At 44.2% G+C, this 20287-nt stretch overlaps 1 protein-coding gene across 1 annotated transcript in view; it reads left to right on the top strand.

The window, feature by feature from the left end:
- LOC121278804 (filamin A-interacting protein 1-like) overlaps positions 1-20287 on the top strand; it is a 286735-nt gene that overhangs the window by 192868 nt on the left and 73580 nt on the right. Inside the window, exon 10 of the mRNA XM_041189257.1 lies at positions 16794-16961. Within this exon, the coding sequence (XP_041045191.1) occupies positions 16794-16961 (168 nt within the window). The remainder of the gene's footprint in view (positions 1-16793; positions 16962-20287) is intronic.

Below are 20287 nucleotides of genomic sequence, written 5' to 3'. Positions count from 1 at the left end.
CTGGGTTCGAATCCTTCTATAGCAGTTGGTGGAATTTAAATTTAATAAAAATCTGGAATTAAAAGCCTAATGATGACCATGAAACCATTGTTGATTGTCTTAAAAACCCATCTGGTTCACTAATCTCCTTTAGGGAAGGAAATCTGCTGTCCTTCCCTGACCTGGCCTATATTTGACTCCAGGGCAAGGTTAATATATTCCACAGCAATGTGTCTTACATGTCCCCTGAACAAGGGCAATTAGGGATGGGCAATAAATGCCGGCCAGTGATGCCCACATCTCATGAAGAAAAAAAAAATGTTACACCTAACCTATTCACAAACCTGGAGACAACCTGGCTCCTATCAATCTCTTTCCCAGCTTAATTAAATCTCCCTCACTCACGCACACAGTCTTATTTACAGAATAACACAATATCCCCCAAAAATATATAAAACAATAACATCGATTCTTACAAGGCACACATCCAAAAGTTGAACTACAGATGTTAGACCCCCTGGTGTACTGCAATTTGGGTGTTATTTCTTCACTGCCACCACTTGATCTCATTGGTTATCTGGGATCTGAACAATGTTCCACACTAACACAAAAACAAAAATTGCTGGAAAAACTCAGCAGGTCTGACAGCATCTGTGGAGAAGAAGACAGAGTTAACGTTTCGAGTCCGTATGACTTTTCATCAGAACTGGTTCCATGCTAATAAGCTGTATTCTTTGCATAGGACACTCGGGTGCCTATTCTACACATTATCGATCGACAACTTCACTCCACCTCATCCATCCAACCTCTGTCATGGACATACACAAAAACTCCAGCAGGGAACTTGATTTTCAGCGTGGTTTTATGTTTGAAAATTATGATAATTTTGTTCTGTTGGCCATACAGGTTAATACCACTCTGAATCTTGTCTTCCCATGTCCTGTGGTTTTCACTATAACTGTTTTTGAACCATTTCAATCCATAGTTTGGTTGCTGGTCATATTAAAATTCATGGGTGTTTCATCCATGTTGCTGATGTGACATAATGGGTACTTGTGTTTTTGCCACTGTCTGATGATGAATTGCTGAAAATTAGTAATTTTGGCATTGAGATATTTTGGTAGTCTCTGAGTGATCTTGATCTTCTGCCACACTGGACTGTTTAATTCCATAAAGTGGCTATGCCAACTAGCTGTTGCTCTGAAATCTTTGCTTGATTCATGGTCTAACTTGGCCCACATAAGTGCCTATATATGCATTGCATTTCTGGCGATGATGAAACCATTCTGATGATATTTGAGGACCCATTCTGATAGATACTTCTCAAGATCAGGCCAGTAGCTGATCCCTGTTCTCATGGCGCTTTTGATCTTGGAAATCTTCTTCAGGGCAGATTCCTCCTTCTTCAATTCTCCCTATGTAGCACAGTTATTTGATGAGTTAGCAAATGTTACAACTTTTACCTCAAAACCTTCATATTTCATTCTTTTGCTGGATGACCCATTTCTCTTTGCCGTTCGCCAGGCATAGTCTGCTCCGTGTGGGTGTGTCTTAAACTCCCACACATCTTGGTAACACAGCCATATTGCCAGGTTGATTGCATGCGCTGACTTATAAGGTGAATAAAGCAAGCATTTCTGAAGTGAAAAATTGAGGTGACTCCAAATGCGAGTATAGCATTTCTTAATAGAAAAGGCAGTGTGAGGGGGAGCTAAGGCCTAAACATAATTTTTGTGTTGAGAAAATGGGGTCGACTTATATGCCACGATCTAAGATTAATTATCTTAAAATTGTTTGTTTTCAGGAAAAGAGTGCTTAAAAAATCCATCTCCTCAATTTACATTTTCTTATTAAAATTTTAAACATGCACTTTGCTTCTGAATCTTAAAATATACCTGTGCCATACATGAACTCTAAATGATGTTTGCCTCATTTTGCTGTGGATGTCCTTTGTTAGGAGATAAGCGGCCTTACTTTAAATGTGAATTGTTGTGATGTTGGTGCACTTGAGTGTATTTGGAAGGATGCAAGTGGAAGTATTTCAGATGATTTGAACTTATCCTGTAAATTTGTTTGTAAAGTAATGCATGTTAAAAAGTGATCTTCCACTTTTAGACAAATAATTCTTCGAACAGCAGTGCATCCATATTTCAACCCCCAATTTTGCTGGAGCTCTTATTTCAATACCCTTCTCCCTAACTCTCGATTTTCTGCTCCCTCCTTAGGCTCCTGGATTTCCATTCACCTTTCTCTGGTTTCTGAACTCTCATGCACATCTCATCATTGATCTCTCATTCCTCCATTTGTACTCAGCAGTGCCTCAGTTAGGTATTGGGTGGGGGGAGTGGGGCAGGGATGGTGATGACAGCACTTAATTCAAATATATGCTCAACAGACTGCATTTTAAAACATTTAATAGACAGTTGTTTAAATTTGTTTGTGTTTCGCTGGACAACCTGGCTGAACCTGGCTGGTTCAAAATGGACAATCTGCCTGAAATCTTTGGAAAGGCCATATTACATCTGTTTTAACATTTTCACTTTCTCAGCCCGCTGTCTTCCTCTGCAGTAAATGTGATAGACAATGCAATGCCAGAGTGGGGCTCTTGAACCACACCAGGCAATGCTTAACACAGAGTTGACCACCACAATGCAAACCATCATCTTACAAGATAGAAGGCTGCCACTAGGTATAAAATATGTGAGCAGTAAGAAAAGTAAAAGAACTGTTCTATAAGAATGCAACAGTTGTGACATTTCTACTTAGAAGAATTAAGTTTAACAACGAATGTAAAATGTATTTTGTCATTCCTACTTTTCATTTCCCCTTACTGTTTAATAAATTTGTTTGTCAGTTAAAGCCTATGTCACAGTTTAATGTAGTATTGTTTTTTCCATCCTTCAAAGGTAAAGAGTATCATGTGCAGATATGTGGTAGAAGTCGAAGAAGATTCTCTGTTCAATTCTAGGGCGCACCACAAATTTACTAGATATTATGACAAAGCAAAAGGATGTTGTGAGACAGTGAAATTAATGATTAGGTTTGGTATGTAAAGTGGGTATTGAAGTGTAGAGATCTACACATAGCCTGTTGATTTCATTGAGGTCACAAGTAGATTGTCATCTGCTTTCCTTCCGGATGCAGTGGGCCTGTAGTAAAGTATTTGTTTAGAATTTTCAGTGCTTATTGTCTGAATCATAGAAGGGGATGGTTACAGCACAGAAGGAGGCCATTTGGCTTGTCATATCCATGCTGGCTCTCTGCTAGAGCAACTCACCAATCCCAATCCACTGCCTTTTCCCCGTAACTATGCTTATAGTGTTTTACCTGCTGAACAGAGGAGTTTTTCTGTGCCTGTGGACAGCAGGAGGTATAGATCCCCTCTATCTGAATTGGTTTTTTTTAAGTCACTTTGGACTTCTGTTATTTTGAGGCAGTAGGCAACCCATTTCCATGTAGGAGAGCAAACTACTGCAAATAGTAGAAATCTGAATTAAATACAGAAAATGCTGCAAATACTAAACTGGTCTGGAAGCATCTGTGGAGAGAGAAACGTGTTTGAGAGAAAAATCCTTGATGAGAATTTACAGCATTTTGTGTCTTTATTCAATTTGTATGTATTTCAGGTTGGACTGATTACTTCCTCAAAGGACATCAGTGAGTCAATTGGATTTTTTCTAACAATCCAGCAAATTTTATGGTCACTTTTTTTTTGTGATAGCTAATCAATCGCCAGTCTAATTAAACTCAATTTCATAACTCGCGAGATGGTGAGTTTTGAACTTGAAACCTGTAGGATGCTAGCCTAGGACTATAACCATTACACTTGATTACATTTAGAAGGGTTTATATTTGGCATACTGTATTTATATGCATTCCAAACGTGAATCCTCTCCTACAAAACAATATAAAACGTGAATAGGAGTAGACCATTTAGTTCCTTGAGCCTATGTTCAGCCATTCAGTGAGATCAGGGCTGAACTATGACTTAACTCCAGGGGCTGGATTTAATGGGATGCCGTAGCTCCCACCTCTCTCTGGCCAAAATATCAGAGGAGGTGGGGGGAGCCTGCCCGGGAGCTCTGAGTCCCAGCTTAGACGACCGACCGGCAGCTCTGTAGTACTAACAGTGCCCTTGGGAGTGGTGGCCATTGTTGGGATTGCAGTCCCACAATGCCAAGGAACCCAAGTAAGCCCAGGGTCACCAGGGTCAGATTGACAGGCCCAGGTGTGGGGTGGCATTCAAGAGGCCATAGGTGGAGGACTAAAGTGGGGGAAATGATTTTGGAGCATGAGGTTCCTATTGTGTGTCCAGTATTCTCGCAAAGGAGGTTTCCCTAACTTGCCCGACACCAGCCTGTGCAGCTAAAACTGCCAGGCTTCTTGACTGGCATGTGCCTCCCTCTGCCATGGATATAATAAAAGCGGCTGAAACGTGAAGCCCTTAAGATGCTGTTAATTGGCCATATAAGGTGTTCCCAGTATCCAGCTTAATTAAGATGGAAGCAGGTAAGTGGTGGGCATGGCACCTGCCTTCAAAGCTGCCGGCTGGGCAATGTGTAATCCAGCCCCATTTATCTGCTCTTGCCCATTCCCTTAATACCTTTCGTTATCTGTTATGACCACAGCAGATGTTAATTGCTGAGCAAACCAAATCCCAGAGGGAAACTTGACTTACGGGCCATTCCTTTTTTTGTGTTCTAGAAACAAAAAGAGAATATACTGATCCCAGCAGCAAGAGGTCCAGCAGCACTTTTGGGATTTTAAAAATTAAAAGTAAAAGGTTTATTAACAAGAAAAAACATAAGCACACAAGATTACAGTTACACAGTTAAAATTAGCCTTACAAAACATCTCCCAAAAAGACTCCCTACTTGGTCAAGCTCCCTACTTGGTCAGACTAACAAGTAAATACCTTCCAGGTAACACTCCCTAATAGATGTTTAACCATAAAAATCTAGTAGTATTACCCAAGGAAAGCTGCTGTGGCTTTAATAAAGGCATACCACACGACCTCTTAAACTCTCTTACACTCTGCTGTGGAAATCCAAGACTTCAGAACAAGACTGCTTTTTGCAGCCCAAAACTTTTCTGGCTTGACTAGATAGCTGATTCAAACTGTATCTTCTCCCAGCCTAGAACTGTTTCCAGGTGATCTTCCTTACACAGCTAACAACCAACAGCCAACAACCAACCTTTCCACAGTAACCCTAAAATATCTTTTTTCCCCTTTCTTTTGGGTTCCATTATTCTTGCACCTCTTTGAAACTCAAATCCTTCCAGGATTGGCGCCTGCCATTAATTAACAGGCCGCTTAAGGTCCTTAACAATGCAATTGTCTGAGATTTTTCATTGCCCGTGCTATTTTCTGCTCATTGCATGGGCAAAGTGGGCAGGCAGCCAGCTGACATTTCTTCCAATCTTATCCAAGGGCAGTATATAAAAGGTCAGTGGCATTGCCAATGTGAGTAGTGAACGGTTTTGGAGATTGTTTGCAGCTGGTTGCTTATTTGTACTTGGCAGCTTCATCTTTGCACCGGGCTTTATTCTTAGCATTTCCAGGCTCCTGGAGGATTCAGACAGCATGGACCCTTCCTGATATCAGACAGTCTTCCTTTACCCTAGTAATGGGGATTGTGATCTCAGCTGGGGGCACCTTCTCTGAGGAGGAAGAAAGGGGCAGAACGGAGAGGAGACCACATGTCCCCATGCAGCTTCCAGGGGAGGGATCTGAGGGAGGCGAGGTGCATGGCCAGCAGGTAATCCAAGACGGAAGGGGCCGCAGAAGACACCATTATCCCGCTGCCAGGGTTTACAGGCGGTGATACAGCTACCTCAATATGTCTGAGGCGCAATGCTGAAGGAGGCTCAAGGGAGACCGGCACTTTCATTTGCTAGATGATTTGGGCTGAGATCAGCTCCAACTGTGTTGGTGGACACCCCATGCCGGTGGCTCTGAAGGTCACAGTGGCCCTCAATGTCTATGCCTCTGGCTTTTTCCAGGGCTCAGCTGGGGATCTGTGTCGATTCTCCCAATCAGCTGTCCACAGTTGCGTCAAGCTGGTGACAGAAGCTCTGTTCAGGTGGGTACTGACCTTTATTCATTACTGTAAGGATGAGGCCAGCCAGGCTAAGTGAGCCAGAGGCTTTGTAGTGATTGCTGGGTTCCCCTGCGTCCAGGGTGCCATCGACTGCACACATGTGGCCATCAAGGCGCCAGCAGATCAGCCGGGTGCCTTTGTCATCTGGAAGGGATTTCACTCCATGAACGTGCAGATAGTGTGTGACCACAGGATGTAGATTCTGCAAGTGTGTGCAAGGTACCCTGGCAGCTCCCATGACACATACATCCTGAGACACTCCCACGTGCCAAAGTTCTTCAGTGCCCCAGTCTGGCTGGATGGATGGCTGTTGGGTGACCAGGTGGCTCATGATGCCTCTCTGCCACCCATGAACAGAGGCAGAGAAGCGTTACAATATGAGTCATGACTCCACAAGGGCGGTGGTAGAGAGGGCCATAGGTCTTCTCAAGATGCGCTTCCATTGCCTGTACCATTCAGGGGGAGCACTACAATACCCCCAAGAGCGGATGTCACTGATCGTAGTTGCATGCTGTGCTCTCCATGATCTAGCACTGGCGGTGGGGTGGGGGGGGCATGCAGGTGGGATCCACTGCAGAAAGCGGATCTTGATGCAGCTGCACAGGCCACAGATGATGAATCCAGTGGTGAGTCCAAGATGAGCATGGTGAGGAGAACGCTGAGGGCATGGAGCCAGACCTCGGTAACCTCCAGGGAGGCAGGAACACCAGGGATACCTTGATCCAATGTCCCTTCAGCTAGGGTACTAAAGATCAGCTTCAAATGCATGCCAGGGCTGCCTCCTCCATCCTGGATGTCTGAAAGGACCTTTTCATTTGAACTCAAAGGACACTCAGTACCTGTGCAATAAAGTTTAGAACCACGTATGTCCAGCATTACGTACTGGCGTACCCTGCACCAATGAAATAAAAAGGTGAAGCATACTCAGGCCATGATGACAAAACCAGATTTATGTCATTTTGACAAGTACACACTATTTACATCAACCTCCCTGGTCTTAAGTCCCAGACCAGTATACATGAACTAAACATAAATGAACGTAAAATCACCCGTGACCTGTTCCTCTTGTGCTTATGGTGCCTTTAACTTAACGCTTGTGAGTGCTACGTCTAGGTGCTCCCCCCTCGCTGGCACTGGCATTGGAGACAGCCTGCTGACACTGTTGTCTTGTTGGCCTTGATGACCTTGGCAGGTGTCCTCTGGTCAATGGAGCCTGTGCTGGCTCTACCTGGGAGTGAGTGGATGGGCACCTAGTTGCAATACTGGGTGCCTCATCTATCTCCCACACTGACACTGACCACCTGAGGTCAGTGCCTGTGTGAGGGCTTGCGGGTCTGAGTGTAACCCCAGGAACCCCTCATTCTGTACCTGGAGTTGCATCTCCATGAGAGTCGCCACACTCAATGGAGGGGGCAGTGCACTCGCCCATCACAATCAACGCAATGCTCATGCTCTGCATGGACTTCCCCTATCACAGAGACCATGGCATGTACACCCTCATGGATTTCCACCAGATGCTCCTGCACATCTTGCTGGACACCCAGCATCTGCCACCTAATGTATTACTCCAGAGGCTCATCATCAGCCTTGGACTGAACGTCGTCCTGGTCCCCAGTACTCCTCTGATTGCTGGCGCCTTGGCCACCCTCTCCCTCCACCTGTACCTCAAGCAAGTGTAAAATGCCCTCACCAATGTGCACCGAGGTACTAGCCATCGGACTGATGCCCACTGAGGTGCTGGTTTCTGTGCTGGTGCCTGCTTCAGAGAGTGGGTGTGATGCAGGTGACAGTGACGGCTGGTGGTCCTCTGGCGTCAGGGGTGGCCCTTTGGGGTCAGCGGATGGGACACTTGCTGGTGAACCTAAAAGGGAGAACAATGACGTGTTATTAGTTAAAGCCATCACAGTGTCGCTGCGCATGCCAGGCACCCTGGTGAGACAATGAAGATCCGCATCATGATGCCCTTGTCTTCCAATGATCAATTGGGACGCCAGGCTCGAGGCTCACATCAATGAGGAAACTACACTAGAATGGTTGCACAATCCAAGAAGCTCACCTCTGTGCATTGCACTCTTACTTTCCTCTGGCACCCCCACTTCTCCATGCCCAGTTGCACGAGGAGCGTGTTGGCTCTCCAGCTCAAGGCGTCCTACTGTAACCGGGAGATCAACAGCAGGTTGGGCGGGCCTCCGCCGGTATGTGACCTGTCTGCTTGGTTATGGCTTGTCTTCTCCTGAAAGGACAGAGGAGCATTGATTAGCCCACTCTGTATCTGCAGTGCCATCGCAGCTTGGCCAACCGCAGCTGAGGAACACCTCACAGGGCAAATCCAAGTCATGGCACTTGAGCCACCATGGACTCAGTCCAAGCGACCAATGCTCTCACCCCCTTTGCCAGCTCCAGCGTGATTGACTCTCAGGCACTCAGACTCTAGCACTGATGAGGTGGGGGACAGCTGCACCTTAACACTTCTGCACACTTACCCACGCCAACAGGGTGCTCACCCTTTCTGAGTGCAGCAGGTAACTAAAGCGCTTCTGGCACTGCACACATGTGCACTGCACCACATCATGGTAGAGGCATCAGTGGGGGAACATTTTGCTGATAGTGATCATAACTCCGTTAGTTCAAGGTTGTTATGGAAAAGGGCAAGGATGGGCCAGAAATCAGAATTCTAAACTGGGAGAAGGCTGATTTTAAGAAGATCAGGTATGATTTGGCCAGAGTGGACTGGGAGCAGCTACTTTTAGGTAAATCTGCATCAGAGCAGTAGGATTCATTCAAGAAGGAAATAAGGTGAGTACAGGGCCAACATATTCCAGTAAAGATGAAGGGTGGGACCAACAAATCCAGGGAACATTGGATGTTGAGGGATATACAGGATTGGATAAAGAGAAAAAGGGAGGCTTATGGCAGATACCAAGGGCTCAAAACATCAGAAGCCCTGGAGGAGTATAGAATGTATAGGGGGGGAACTTGAAAAAGAAATCAGGAGAGCAAAAAGGTGACATGAAAAATCATTGGCAGGTAACATAAAAGAAAATCCAAAGTTATTTTACAAGTACATTAAGTGTAGAAGAATAACTAGGGAAAAAGCAGGGCCTATTAAGGACCATAGTGGTAATTTGTGTGTGTAGCCGGAAGATGTAGATAGGGTTCTAAATGAATGCTTTGTGCCGGTGTTCACAAGTGAAGGGGACGACATGGGTTTGGAAATCAGGCAGAAGGACTGTGATATAATTAAAGAAATTAGCATAGAAAGGGAGGAGATTCTAAATGGTCTGGCAGGCTTAAACATAGATAAATCTCCAGGCCCGGATGAAATGTATCCCAGGCTATTGAGTGAGGCAAGGGAAGCGATAGGGGCGCTGGCAATAATTTTCAATACCTCTCTGGCCACAGGAGAGGTGCCAGAGGACTGGAGGACAGCCAATCTGGTACTGTTATTCAAGAAGGGAGGAAGGGATAAACCAGAGAACTACAGGCCAGTCAGTCTAACCTCACTGGTGGGGAAACTATTGGAAGCAATTCTGAGGGACAGAATTAATTTACACTTGGAGAGGCAGGGATTAATAAAGGACAGTCAGCATGGTTTCGTTAAGGGGAGGTTATGTCTGACCAATTTCATTGAATTTTTCGAACAGGTGACTAGGTGTGTAGGTGAGGGCATTGCATTTGACATAGTCTACTTGGACTTCCAGTAAGGCTTTTGATAAGGTCCCACATGATTGATAATGAAGGTAAAAGCCCATGGGATCCAAGGCAATTTGGCAAATTGGATCCAGAATTGGTTGAGTGGCAGGAAGCAGAGGGTGATGGTTGAGGGGTGTTTTTCTGGATGGCTGTGTCCAGTGGGGCTCCACAGGGATTGGTGTTGGGTCCCTTGCTGTTTGTGGTATATATAGACGATTTGGACTTGAATGTAGGAGGGTTGATCAGTAAGTTCGCGGATGACATGAAAATTGGTGGGGTGGTAAATAGTGAGGAGGACAGACTTTGATTACAGGAGGATATAGATGAGCTGGTCATATAGGCTGATCTGTGGTAAATGGAATTTAATCAGATAAATATGAGGCGTTGCACTTGGGCAGGACAAACAAGGCACAGGAATACACGTGATTGGTAGGACCTTGGAAAATACCGAGGATCAGCGGGACCTTGGTGTGCATGTCCATCGGTCCATTAAGGTAGCGGGACAGGTAGATAAGGTGGTTATGAAGGCATATGGGATATTTGTCATTATTAGTTGAGGCATAGAATATAACAGCAGGGAGGTTATGCTGGAACTGTATAAAACCCTGGTTAGGCCACAGCTAGAGTATTGTGTGCAGTTCTGGATTCTGCATTATAGGAATGATGTGATTGCACTAGAGAGAGTGCAGAGGAGATTTACCAGGATGTTGCCTGGGCTGGAAAGTTTTAGTTATGAGGAGAGATTGGAGGGGTTATTTTCCCTGGAGCAGAGGAGATTGAGGGGGGCACATGATTGAGGTGTATACATTTATGAGGCGCATAGATAGGGTAAACAGGAAGGAACTTTTCCCCTTGGTGGAGGGATCAATGCCCAGAGGGCATAGATTGAAGGTAAGGGGCAGGAGGTTTAGAGGGGATGTGAGGAAGAATTTTTTCACCCAGAGGGTGGTGGGAATCTGGAACTCACTGCCTGGAAGGGTGGTAGAGGCAGAAACCCTCATAACATTTAGGAAGTATTTGGATGTGCACTTGTTATGCCATGGCATGCAAGACTATGGGCTTCGTGCTGGAAAATGAGATAGGTACTTGTTTGACCGGTGCTGATGTGCTGAAGGCCTTTTTCTGTGCTGTAGACCTCTATGACTCTGAGATTTCCAAATGTCTACCACTCGTGTGTAGAAGTGTTTCATAAATTCATTCCTGAAATGTAATCAATCCCCTAACTTAACCCTTCAAGTCCTCTATCATTCTGATAAAGCTGTGCTGCACTCTCTCCAAACCCAGTGTATCCTTCATGTGGTATGGTTCCCAGAACTGATGACAGTACTCAAGTTATCACCTAACCAGAGTTTTGTGTAGCTGGAGCATGGCTTCTATCCTCTTCTAATCTCAGCTTCTTGATATAGGGATCAACATTCCATTATCCTTTTCAATTATTTTCTGCATCTGACCATGACATTTTAATAATCAATGTACCTGAACTCCTAAATCTCTTAGAACCTCTACTGCTTCTAGCTTTGGCCCATGTACTAAATACCATGTTCTATTCTTCTTACACCCTAGGTGGATGATTTAACATTTGCTGCCTTGAAATCCACTTGCCACACTTTAGTCCATTCCCCTAATTACCAATACCTCTGCAGTGTTATGCTTCTTCTAAGCAGCTTACAGTGCCACCTATGTTTCTGTTACCTGGATATGTGGCTTTGTATCCCATCAACTGATGACAGCAGATTCTTCATAGGCGAAAATCATGGGAAGGCTTGTGACATGATTGGTGGTGATTGAAGGGGCCAATTTTTGATCTGCAGGCTTTTGCGCAATCGGAGCACTGGAACTCCTGGTGTGTAGAGGCTCTGGCATAAGCAGATTTCATCTGTTGTCTGCACGTGGTTTCACATCTGTTTGTTTTGAACTTCTCGGTTGCTTTCCTGGTTGTTATGCACCAGCTGTCCCTGTTAACAGCATCCTGCCCGCACACCTGTTGGCTAATGTCGGCCAGAGAGAGCTGTTTTTTCAGGTAGTCTTTGAAGCGCTTGCAAGATGCACTTCTGTCTCGCTTACCGGATCATAACGCACTTTCCAGGGCAATTAGTATTGTAAGGGAATGCATTCAATGCTGAGTCAATCAGTTCTGTTGAGGACTTCATTATTTGTGATGTTCATAATGGATGAAAGACAGCATTACTGGAAACGTTCCAGCAATTGCATTTGTCCTCTCTACAGCCCAGGCACAGCATCTGCTCTGTGGTATCTCAGTCTAGATCACGTATACCATTTATATCCATTTTTTAGTTTGTTGTAAGTTGATATTCTTCTACACACTTTTGCACGAAGTAGTAAACACTGGACAAAAATCTTAAATATCTACTGCCTCAAGGTTATATGAACTAATGTAAGCAATTGAAATCCAAAAACAATACCTCCTTCCCACTATGTACCGAATTGTCCCCTCACCAAATTTACAACTGTTGCACTCTATTCATGCCTCATTGTTCTTGTAACCAGCCTACTGACTTTTACTGTAAAGTATTGTTATGATCCCTATCTGAAGCTACCACTGGACAAGCCTAATCTGAGGGTGGAACCCAGCTTGATAGATCCTAACTTTTATTTTTTTGTTTAGATATATGTCGAGGGGTTACTGAACAGAGTCATTAGAGTCAGCTAATGAACTTTTAACAAAAGCATAAAACGTTTATTAAACAAGAAAAAATGAACTGTATTAGAATACTCTTCCACCCACAACGTTTACAAATATATTCAGATTTGTAAGAATAATACAAGTTACAAAAGCTATCTTATACTCTCTAATGTCCACAGTAAATACACAGTCCATATACCATTAGGCAACCTGTGGTCAGACACACCACACTCTGAAACCAAGTGACAGATGTCACCCCACACAGATGCTATGGATCTCTCCTCAACGCTCCCCAAGAAACTTGTTACACCATGAGCCAACTGCTGTCACTGAACAATGTCTTTCACCAAGGGTTTCCTATCTGCACTCTCCCAGAACTCGCTTTGGAGTCATCTCCTAAAACTGATGCTTTCTCTTTAGATGCCATCTGCAAGGGTCTACCCTCAGGGCTTCAAACTCTCCTTCCGATGTTCTTTCTCCTGGGTCACCACATGCATTCAAGCTTTCTTCCACGCACTCTCTCTCATCGACTGAGCTGTCAACAGTACACCATTGCTTCACATGCCAATAGCAAAGAGTTACAGACCTTCAGTTGTCTCTTTGGACCTTCTGGCCTCCTGCAAGCTATTCTCGCTTTAAGTAGCTTTCTGCAGCTTTAGTCTCTAAATCTGAAGCTTGGAGCCTTTCTTTCTGCTCATTGCTCCTAACTTCACTTAACAGGACCTTTTCTAGATTCCTGACCTTTCTTTGACTAGAAGGTCTGCTTGGGACTTTCTTCTGTTCCAACCCCCTGGATTTTGGAGTCTTTTCTGTTCCCTTTGTTCCAGTCTCTCCTAGCAGCTGTCTTCAAAACCAACTGAACTCAAACAGTTTCCAAATCAAACTACTGTTTCTAATTTCTTCTGTGTGCCTGTGGAAGGGACCTGCCTCTCTGGATCGCTGTTGCTAGGCAACAGCCCAGTTTCTCTCTCCTTGTTTGTTCAACTTAGCTGCAACAGTCGTAAAACTCTCACGAGAAATGCAGGCATCTTTTAAAGTGAAACTAAAACTTAACTTGACCTGTTCTTAATACAGAGATACAGAATTACAAATCAAACTTAAGCTTTAAAGCTAAAACTCATTGCTAACACTTACAAATACAAATTTAACTTAATTAAACTATATCTATTTCCTAACGGTATTTAAAGTAGCTGAATAAATAAAACCCCAAGTAAGGTATATGTAAGTACTATAGTTTGAACAATGCAATATATTTTCCATATTCTGATTATTTAAGTGTTCATTAACGTGGGCCCAGATTTTGTGGGAGTAATGATGCCAAAGTGTCAAGCATCACTGCTTCGAAACTAACAGCAGCTTCTGAAGTCTGCACATGAGCAATTAAACGTGGAAATCCAGAAGTTGCTGTTAATAACTCTTATGAGTTGGATTTTACATGTCCCCATGAACGCTGGGTGTGTTTTTGTTAGGGGGCACATAATGTAGGTCGGGTGGCTAGCTCACAATCTTCCTGCTCACCCCAGGCTGACCTCCATAATACACTAAGTGGGCTTAGAAACGCAGCCCATTGGCCTTATGTAAATAAATAATTAAAGGTTAATTAGGCTTGTTAGTAAGTCTATTGACCTGAATAATATGCTGCTCACACCTAAATATGGCTGGCGTGGACGGGAGTGGGGAGGTCATTTTTTTAGGGCCTAGATGTAAAAGGGTGGGCAGGGGATCACCTCATTTCGGCGGTGCCCCATGCTCATCTGGAGCACCCTTCCTGCCACGATGTTCCCCCCACCCCCTGTCAACCTCTGCTACCTGTACTCCAAAACGTGGCCACCCACCCCTCTCCCACTTCTTTGGGCCCTTGGATCCCTCCCTGCCCTGAAACCCCACAACTTACCTTTGGGTAGCCATGATCTTCTTCATCCTCCTTCCTGTAGACCCAGCAGCGCCCACTACTGAACTCTGGTGCTACTGGGACTGCTGGAGCTGCCGGCCAATCAGATCCACTGAGGGGCAGAAGACCCTCACCCAACCAATTTTGCCTCCCCCCCCTTCCACCCCCAGTGTGTTATGGGCTTGTTCCGGTCATTCTGGACTAGTATTCCAAAAATCCAGGGTAATGCTTTGGGGTTCTGGGTTCGAATCCCACCATGGCAGATGGCGAAATTTGAATTCAGTAAAAATCTGGAATTAAAAGTCTGATGATGACCACAAAACCATTCTGGTTGTTGTAAAAATCCATCCATCTCACTAATGTCCTTTAGGGAAGGAAATCTGCCGTTCTTACCTGGCCTGGCCTACATGTTATTCCAGACCGACAGAAATGTTGTTGGCTCTTAAATGCCCTCTGAACAAGGGAAATTAGGGATGGGCAATAAATGCTGGCCTAGCCAGCGATGCCCACATCCCATGAACGAAAAAAAAGTCAGCTTCTAACTGACTTTCCTTCTGGGAGGGGTGGTGAACAGATCCCTGCACCCCTTGCCAACCCCCTGTAAAATGAAGCATTATGCTTCTCTATGGAGAGCGCCATTGAAGCTGGTAAGGTTGTAATCAATTAGAACTCACTGAAATGATAACAACTTGTCATTTTACACTATTAGTCTTGCTGTACAACCCTTAAAAATGTTAGACCCAGTTGAATGAGGTGTATCTGAGTTTTTAACCGTGCCCTGAGTTCAAAGTTACTGCTAACAGTCTCACTGTTCCTGAAAAAACTAATTTCCTATTTGTGGAGTGTTAAATTTCTCCATTACGATATTAAAAAACCCAACACATTTTTCAGCTGTTACCTCCAACCTGTGAGTATATTGTTGTGAGCCCCATAGAGACTGAACTTTTAAGAACACTTTTAGTATAGAACACAAGCTAAAAGCAGCATCGACTTAACACTATTTAAGTAGGCAATGTATGCTCCAATCTACAGAACAAATCTCACATTTCACTTTGAAATGACCTAGGTGAGGATTTCCCGTTAGTCGAACGGGCGGGCCCGGGAGCAGTCAGGAAGCTGACTGCCCCCTGCCATTGGGCTCCGACTGTGATTTCACACTGGCTGCCCAATTAATGGCCAGCCAGTGTGAAACGCGTGCTGCAGCGCTGCCAGGGTGGGGGTGAGAGGAGCACGAGTGCTGAAGTCTGCGCAAGCACTTGGCTGCATGCAGTAAAAGCTCCCTGAGGCACAGAGCTTCCTCAGGGAGCTGAATATTTTTAAAATTAAAAATTAAAATCTTAGGTAGTGTTTAAAAACACGTCCCCTCATGTGACTCTGTCACATAAGCAGGGACGTTATGAATGAAATTTAAAAGTTTTTATTTAATTTGTATTTTCTGTTGGAAACATCATCCCGCCCATGGATGAGGTTTCCTAAAAAATCCAAAGTCTCATTTAAAGCCTCACAAATTTGGCCTTTTCAGTCCAAGTATGAACTCCCAACTGCATTATTGTATGGTGAACAATAGTGACTTGCTGCTCCTGTCTCCTCTCTCTCTCTCTGTGGAATTCTGTCTGACTGACCCTGACTGTGAAGCTCAGAGATATTTTAAAAAAATGCCCTGTAATCTGATTCTCCAATGGCTTCCTATGGACTCTCCCCCTCCCAAAGCCCATCTCTATAGCACCATGAATCACAAGTCTTGTATCCAGATAGAAATACAAATTAATTATCCTTTTAACTCCTAACTGCGTTCTGTCTTGAAACTAAATAGATAGTAGAAACTATAAACATTTGCAAAACCTGACATTCCCAACACCTCCCTGGAAATTTGGACACTAACACTTTATTCACCTTCAAATTGGATGCCTTGGTTATTTGTTATAGACATGAACACCTTGCACATTCTTTGAGTGAAACAACCTGTGCTCCCCTTTAATATTTAACATCTAAGCCACCCAGACTTGCTGTCAGCAGAAATCAGAACAGATAATATTGACCCCCTTCATTCCTCTATTTTATTGTAAATTAAAGACAGTTCCGAACACAACAATCTTATAAAACCTTGCATTTGTAACAATGTCCCAATCATTTATTTTGCTCTTTGTAACTTAAAAGTGAAGGATAATCAGTGCTTTTAGCTTCTGTTTGCTGTCTTGGCTCCTTTCCTTGCTTGATGGCCTGGCCTGATGTCTGGAGCTCCTTTTGACTTGGTGCCAGATTCAATCTGACATGAGAAAAGACGAAATCTATGCCACAGAGGTAACTAGATCTTTGGGGGCAGTTTTCTTCAAGGTTAGCAGCGAGTAGCATCACTTTACTGCTGATCACAAAATCTGAGCCATACAATTCATGATTTGTTGTAAGTAACTGTACCAGTTCTCTCATCAAGTGTTGGCTTGTAAATTACTTTTATGATAGTTTGGTATCATTTTTATTTTTATAGGTGGCTCAGTGTGAAGAAACCATTAAACATTTGCGAATTGAATTATCTTCAACACATTCAGCACAAGAATTGAACAATAGGACCATTACACATAAAAAGCAGATTATTAGTGAGCTGCAGGAAGAAAATAATTCACTGAAGCAGAAATTGAAAGAAACATTATGCAAGGTGTGGTGAGATTTAACAATTAAGTTTGTATTACATTAAGTATTGATCTATTGTGTTAGATGATATGTACTTGCCGTACACAAGCCTTACTTTCTATTATCAAAGATTTCCAGCACTCTTCCATACCAACTTTTCCCGTTGTAATTTTTGAGTCCATATTTCCTATCCAATTTTGCTTTTTCTGCCATAATTCTAGCTAATAAATGATGGCAGAATAGGACCAGATCTGAGAAAATTCCAGGCCTCTGTAATTAGAGATTAAGTGGCACCGTATTATCTTTTCCCACACATCATCCAAAACATGTTCTGAACAAAATTCTCTCTGTCATTTCCTTTCACAGTAAGTGGAATTTCTAATGTCTAAAATTAGGATTCAAACAACATTTTTATAAATTATGTATTTCATAATATTATTAAATGTAACCATTGAATTGTCTTTTTGTCTTTTAATGTTGTCATTGAAGTCTTTACTTGAGGCCGTAGTCTCCCAAAATTCTGAGAGTGAAATTGATACATTTCTCCCAGAGCTGTAATTCTGTTGGCTGATTGTAGATTTTATAGCCTGGGCAAATGCAATGTTCCTAATTTGTCAGCATGCATCAGTACCATTTAATCAGCTGACCTGCTGGAATATCTTTCGTTAGCTTCCATTAAATTCTGCTCAATTATCAAAGTCCTGGAGGTTACCATTGACCAGAAACTGAACTAGACCAGCCATATGAATACTGTGACTACAAGAGCAGGTCAGAGGCTGAGAATTCTGCAGTGAGTAACTCACCTCCTGATTCCCCAAAAGCCTGTCCACCATCTACATGGCACAAGTCAAGAGTGTTATGGAATACTCTCCATTTGCCTGGATGAGTGCCACACCAATAACATACAACAAGCTTGATGCCATTGAGGATAAAGCAGCCCGCTGGACTGGCACCTCTTCCACCATCTTAAGCATTCACTCCTTCCACCACTGGTGCACAGTAGCAGCAGTGTGTACCATCTATAAGATGGACTGCAGCAACTCACCAAGCCTCTTTGGACAGCACTTTCCAAACCGGCCACCTCTACTATCTAGAAGGACAAGGGCAGCAGATGCATGGGAATACCAGCACCTGGAAGTTCCCCTCCAAGCCACACACCATCCTGACTTGGAACTTTATCGCTGTTCGTACATTGTCGCTGGGTCAAGATCCTGGAACTCCCTTTCTAACAGCACTGTGGGTGTACCTATACCACATGAGGTGTCAACCTCATAAGCTATAACACAGGACTACTTGCATGCCAAACAGCATAAGCAGCAAGTGATAGACAGAACTAAGCAATCCCACAACCAACGGATCAGATCTAAGCTCTGCAGTCCTGCCACATCCAGTCGTGAATGGTGGTGGACAATTAAACAACTCTCTGGAGGAGGTAGCTCCACAAATATTCCCATCCTCAATGATGGAGGAGCCCAAAACAGCAGTGCAAAAGAAACATTCGCAACAATCTTCAGCCAGCAGTGCCTAGTGGATAATCCATCTTGGCCTCCTCCAGAGGTCCCCAGCATCACAGATGCCAGTCTTCAGCCAATCCGATTCACTCCATGTGATACCAAGAAATGGCTGAAGGCACTGGATACTGAAAAGGCTATGGGCCCTGACAATATTCTGGCAATAGTACTGAAGAGTTGTGCTCCAGAACATGCCACGCCCCTAGCCAAGCTTTGTCAGGCTGTTGCTTGACTAGTCTGCATGACAGCTCTCCCAACAAAGAGATAAAAATGAGGGCATCTGAATAATAATTGTTAACTGATATCAACCACCAGCTCAACATTTGCAGATTTGACTATATAAGTAAGAGAGTAAATCAGATAAAAGAAAAAGGATTATTTGTGTTGATGCATCCAGGGCAAGACAAGGCCATCAAGCCCAAAAGTGCCCACTTCCATCCCTATTTCATTTCATTCCCATTATCAAACACTTTGGCCCAATATTTATGTGGAGGATGCTGTAATTGGCCAAAGAATCTGGCAAGGATAAACCTCAAAAATAAATTTCACACTTGTCATCTGGCACAGGATCTGGTACCAGACTGGTTTTGCCTGATGGGGGAGCAGACAATCCACGCCCATCTACGCCCCTACCGCCTCGGGCCTCTGATCGATATTTCATATTGTGTCCTGATGGCGTCATCGGACCCGATCTGCATAGTTAAAACAGGACCAAGAGTGGCATCAAGGAGCCCTAGTGAAACTGGAGTCAATAGGAATCAGGGAGAAAACTCTCCACTGGTTGGAGTCATAGCTAGCACAAAGGAAGATGGTTGTGGTTGTTGGAGGTCAGTCATCTCAGCTCCAGGACATCACTGCTGGAGTTCCTCAGGGTAGTGTCCTAGGCCCAACCCTCTTCAGCTGCTTCATCAATGACCTTCCCTCCATCATAAGGTCAGAAGTGGGGATGTTCGCTGATGATTGCACAATGTTCAACACCATTCGCAACTCCTCAGATACTGAAGTAGTCCATGTCCAAATGTAGCAAGACCTGGACAATATTCAGGCTTGGGCTGACAAGTGGCAAGTAACATTCGCGCTACACAAGTGTCAGGCAATGACCATCTCCAAAAAGAGAGAATCCAACCACCACCCCTTAATGTTCAATGGCATTACTACCACTGAATCTGCCACTATCAACATCCTGGCGTTACCATTGACCAGAAACTGAACTGGACTAGCCATATAAATAATGTGACTACAAGAGCAGGTCAGAGGCTAGGAATCGTGCGATGAGTAACTCGCCTCCTGACTCCCCAAAGCCTGTCCACCATCAACAAGGCACAAGTCAGGAATGTGATGGAATACTCCTCACTTGCCTGGATAAGTGCAGCTCCTACAACACTGAAGGAGCTGGACGTCGTCCAGGACAAAGCAGTCCGCTTGATTGACACCACATCCACAAGCATTCACTCCCTCCACCACTGACGCACAGTAGCAGCAGTGTGTATATACAAGATGCACTGCCGGAATTTACCAAGGCTCCTTAGACAGCATCTTCCAAACTCACAACCTATACCACCTAGAAGGACAAGGGCAGGAGATAGATGGGAACACCACCACCTGCAAGTTTCCCTCCAAGTCACTCACCGTCCTGACTTGGAAATACATTATCGTTCCTTCACTGTCGCTGGGTCAAAATCCTGCAACTCCCTTCCTAACAGCACTGTGGGTGTACCTACACCACATGGACTGCACCAGTTCAAGAAGTCAGCTCACCACCACCGTCTCAAAGGCACTTAGGAATGGGCAATAAATGCTGGCTTCACCAGTTAGGCACACAACCCGTGAAAGAGTAAAA

The sequence above is a fragment of the Carcharodon carcharias genome, chromosome 6 (assembly GCF_017639515.1).
Source record: "Carcharodon carcharias isolate sCarCar2 chromosome 6, sCarCar2.pri, whole genome shotgun sequence".
Lineage (NCBI taxonomy): Eukaryota > Metazoa > Chordata > Chondrichthyes > Lamniformes > Lamnidae > Carcharodon > Carcharodon carcharias.
Note: the sequence above shows the minus strand (reverse complement) of the source record. Positions and strands in the feature narration are given on the sequence as shown.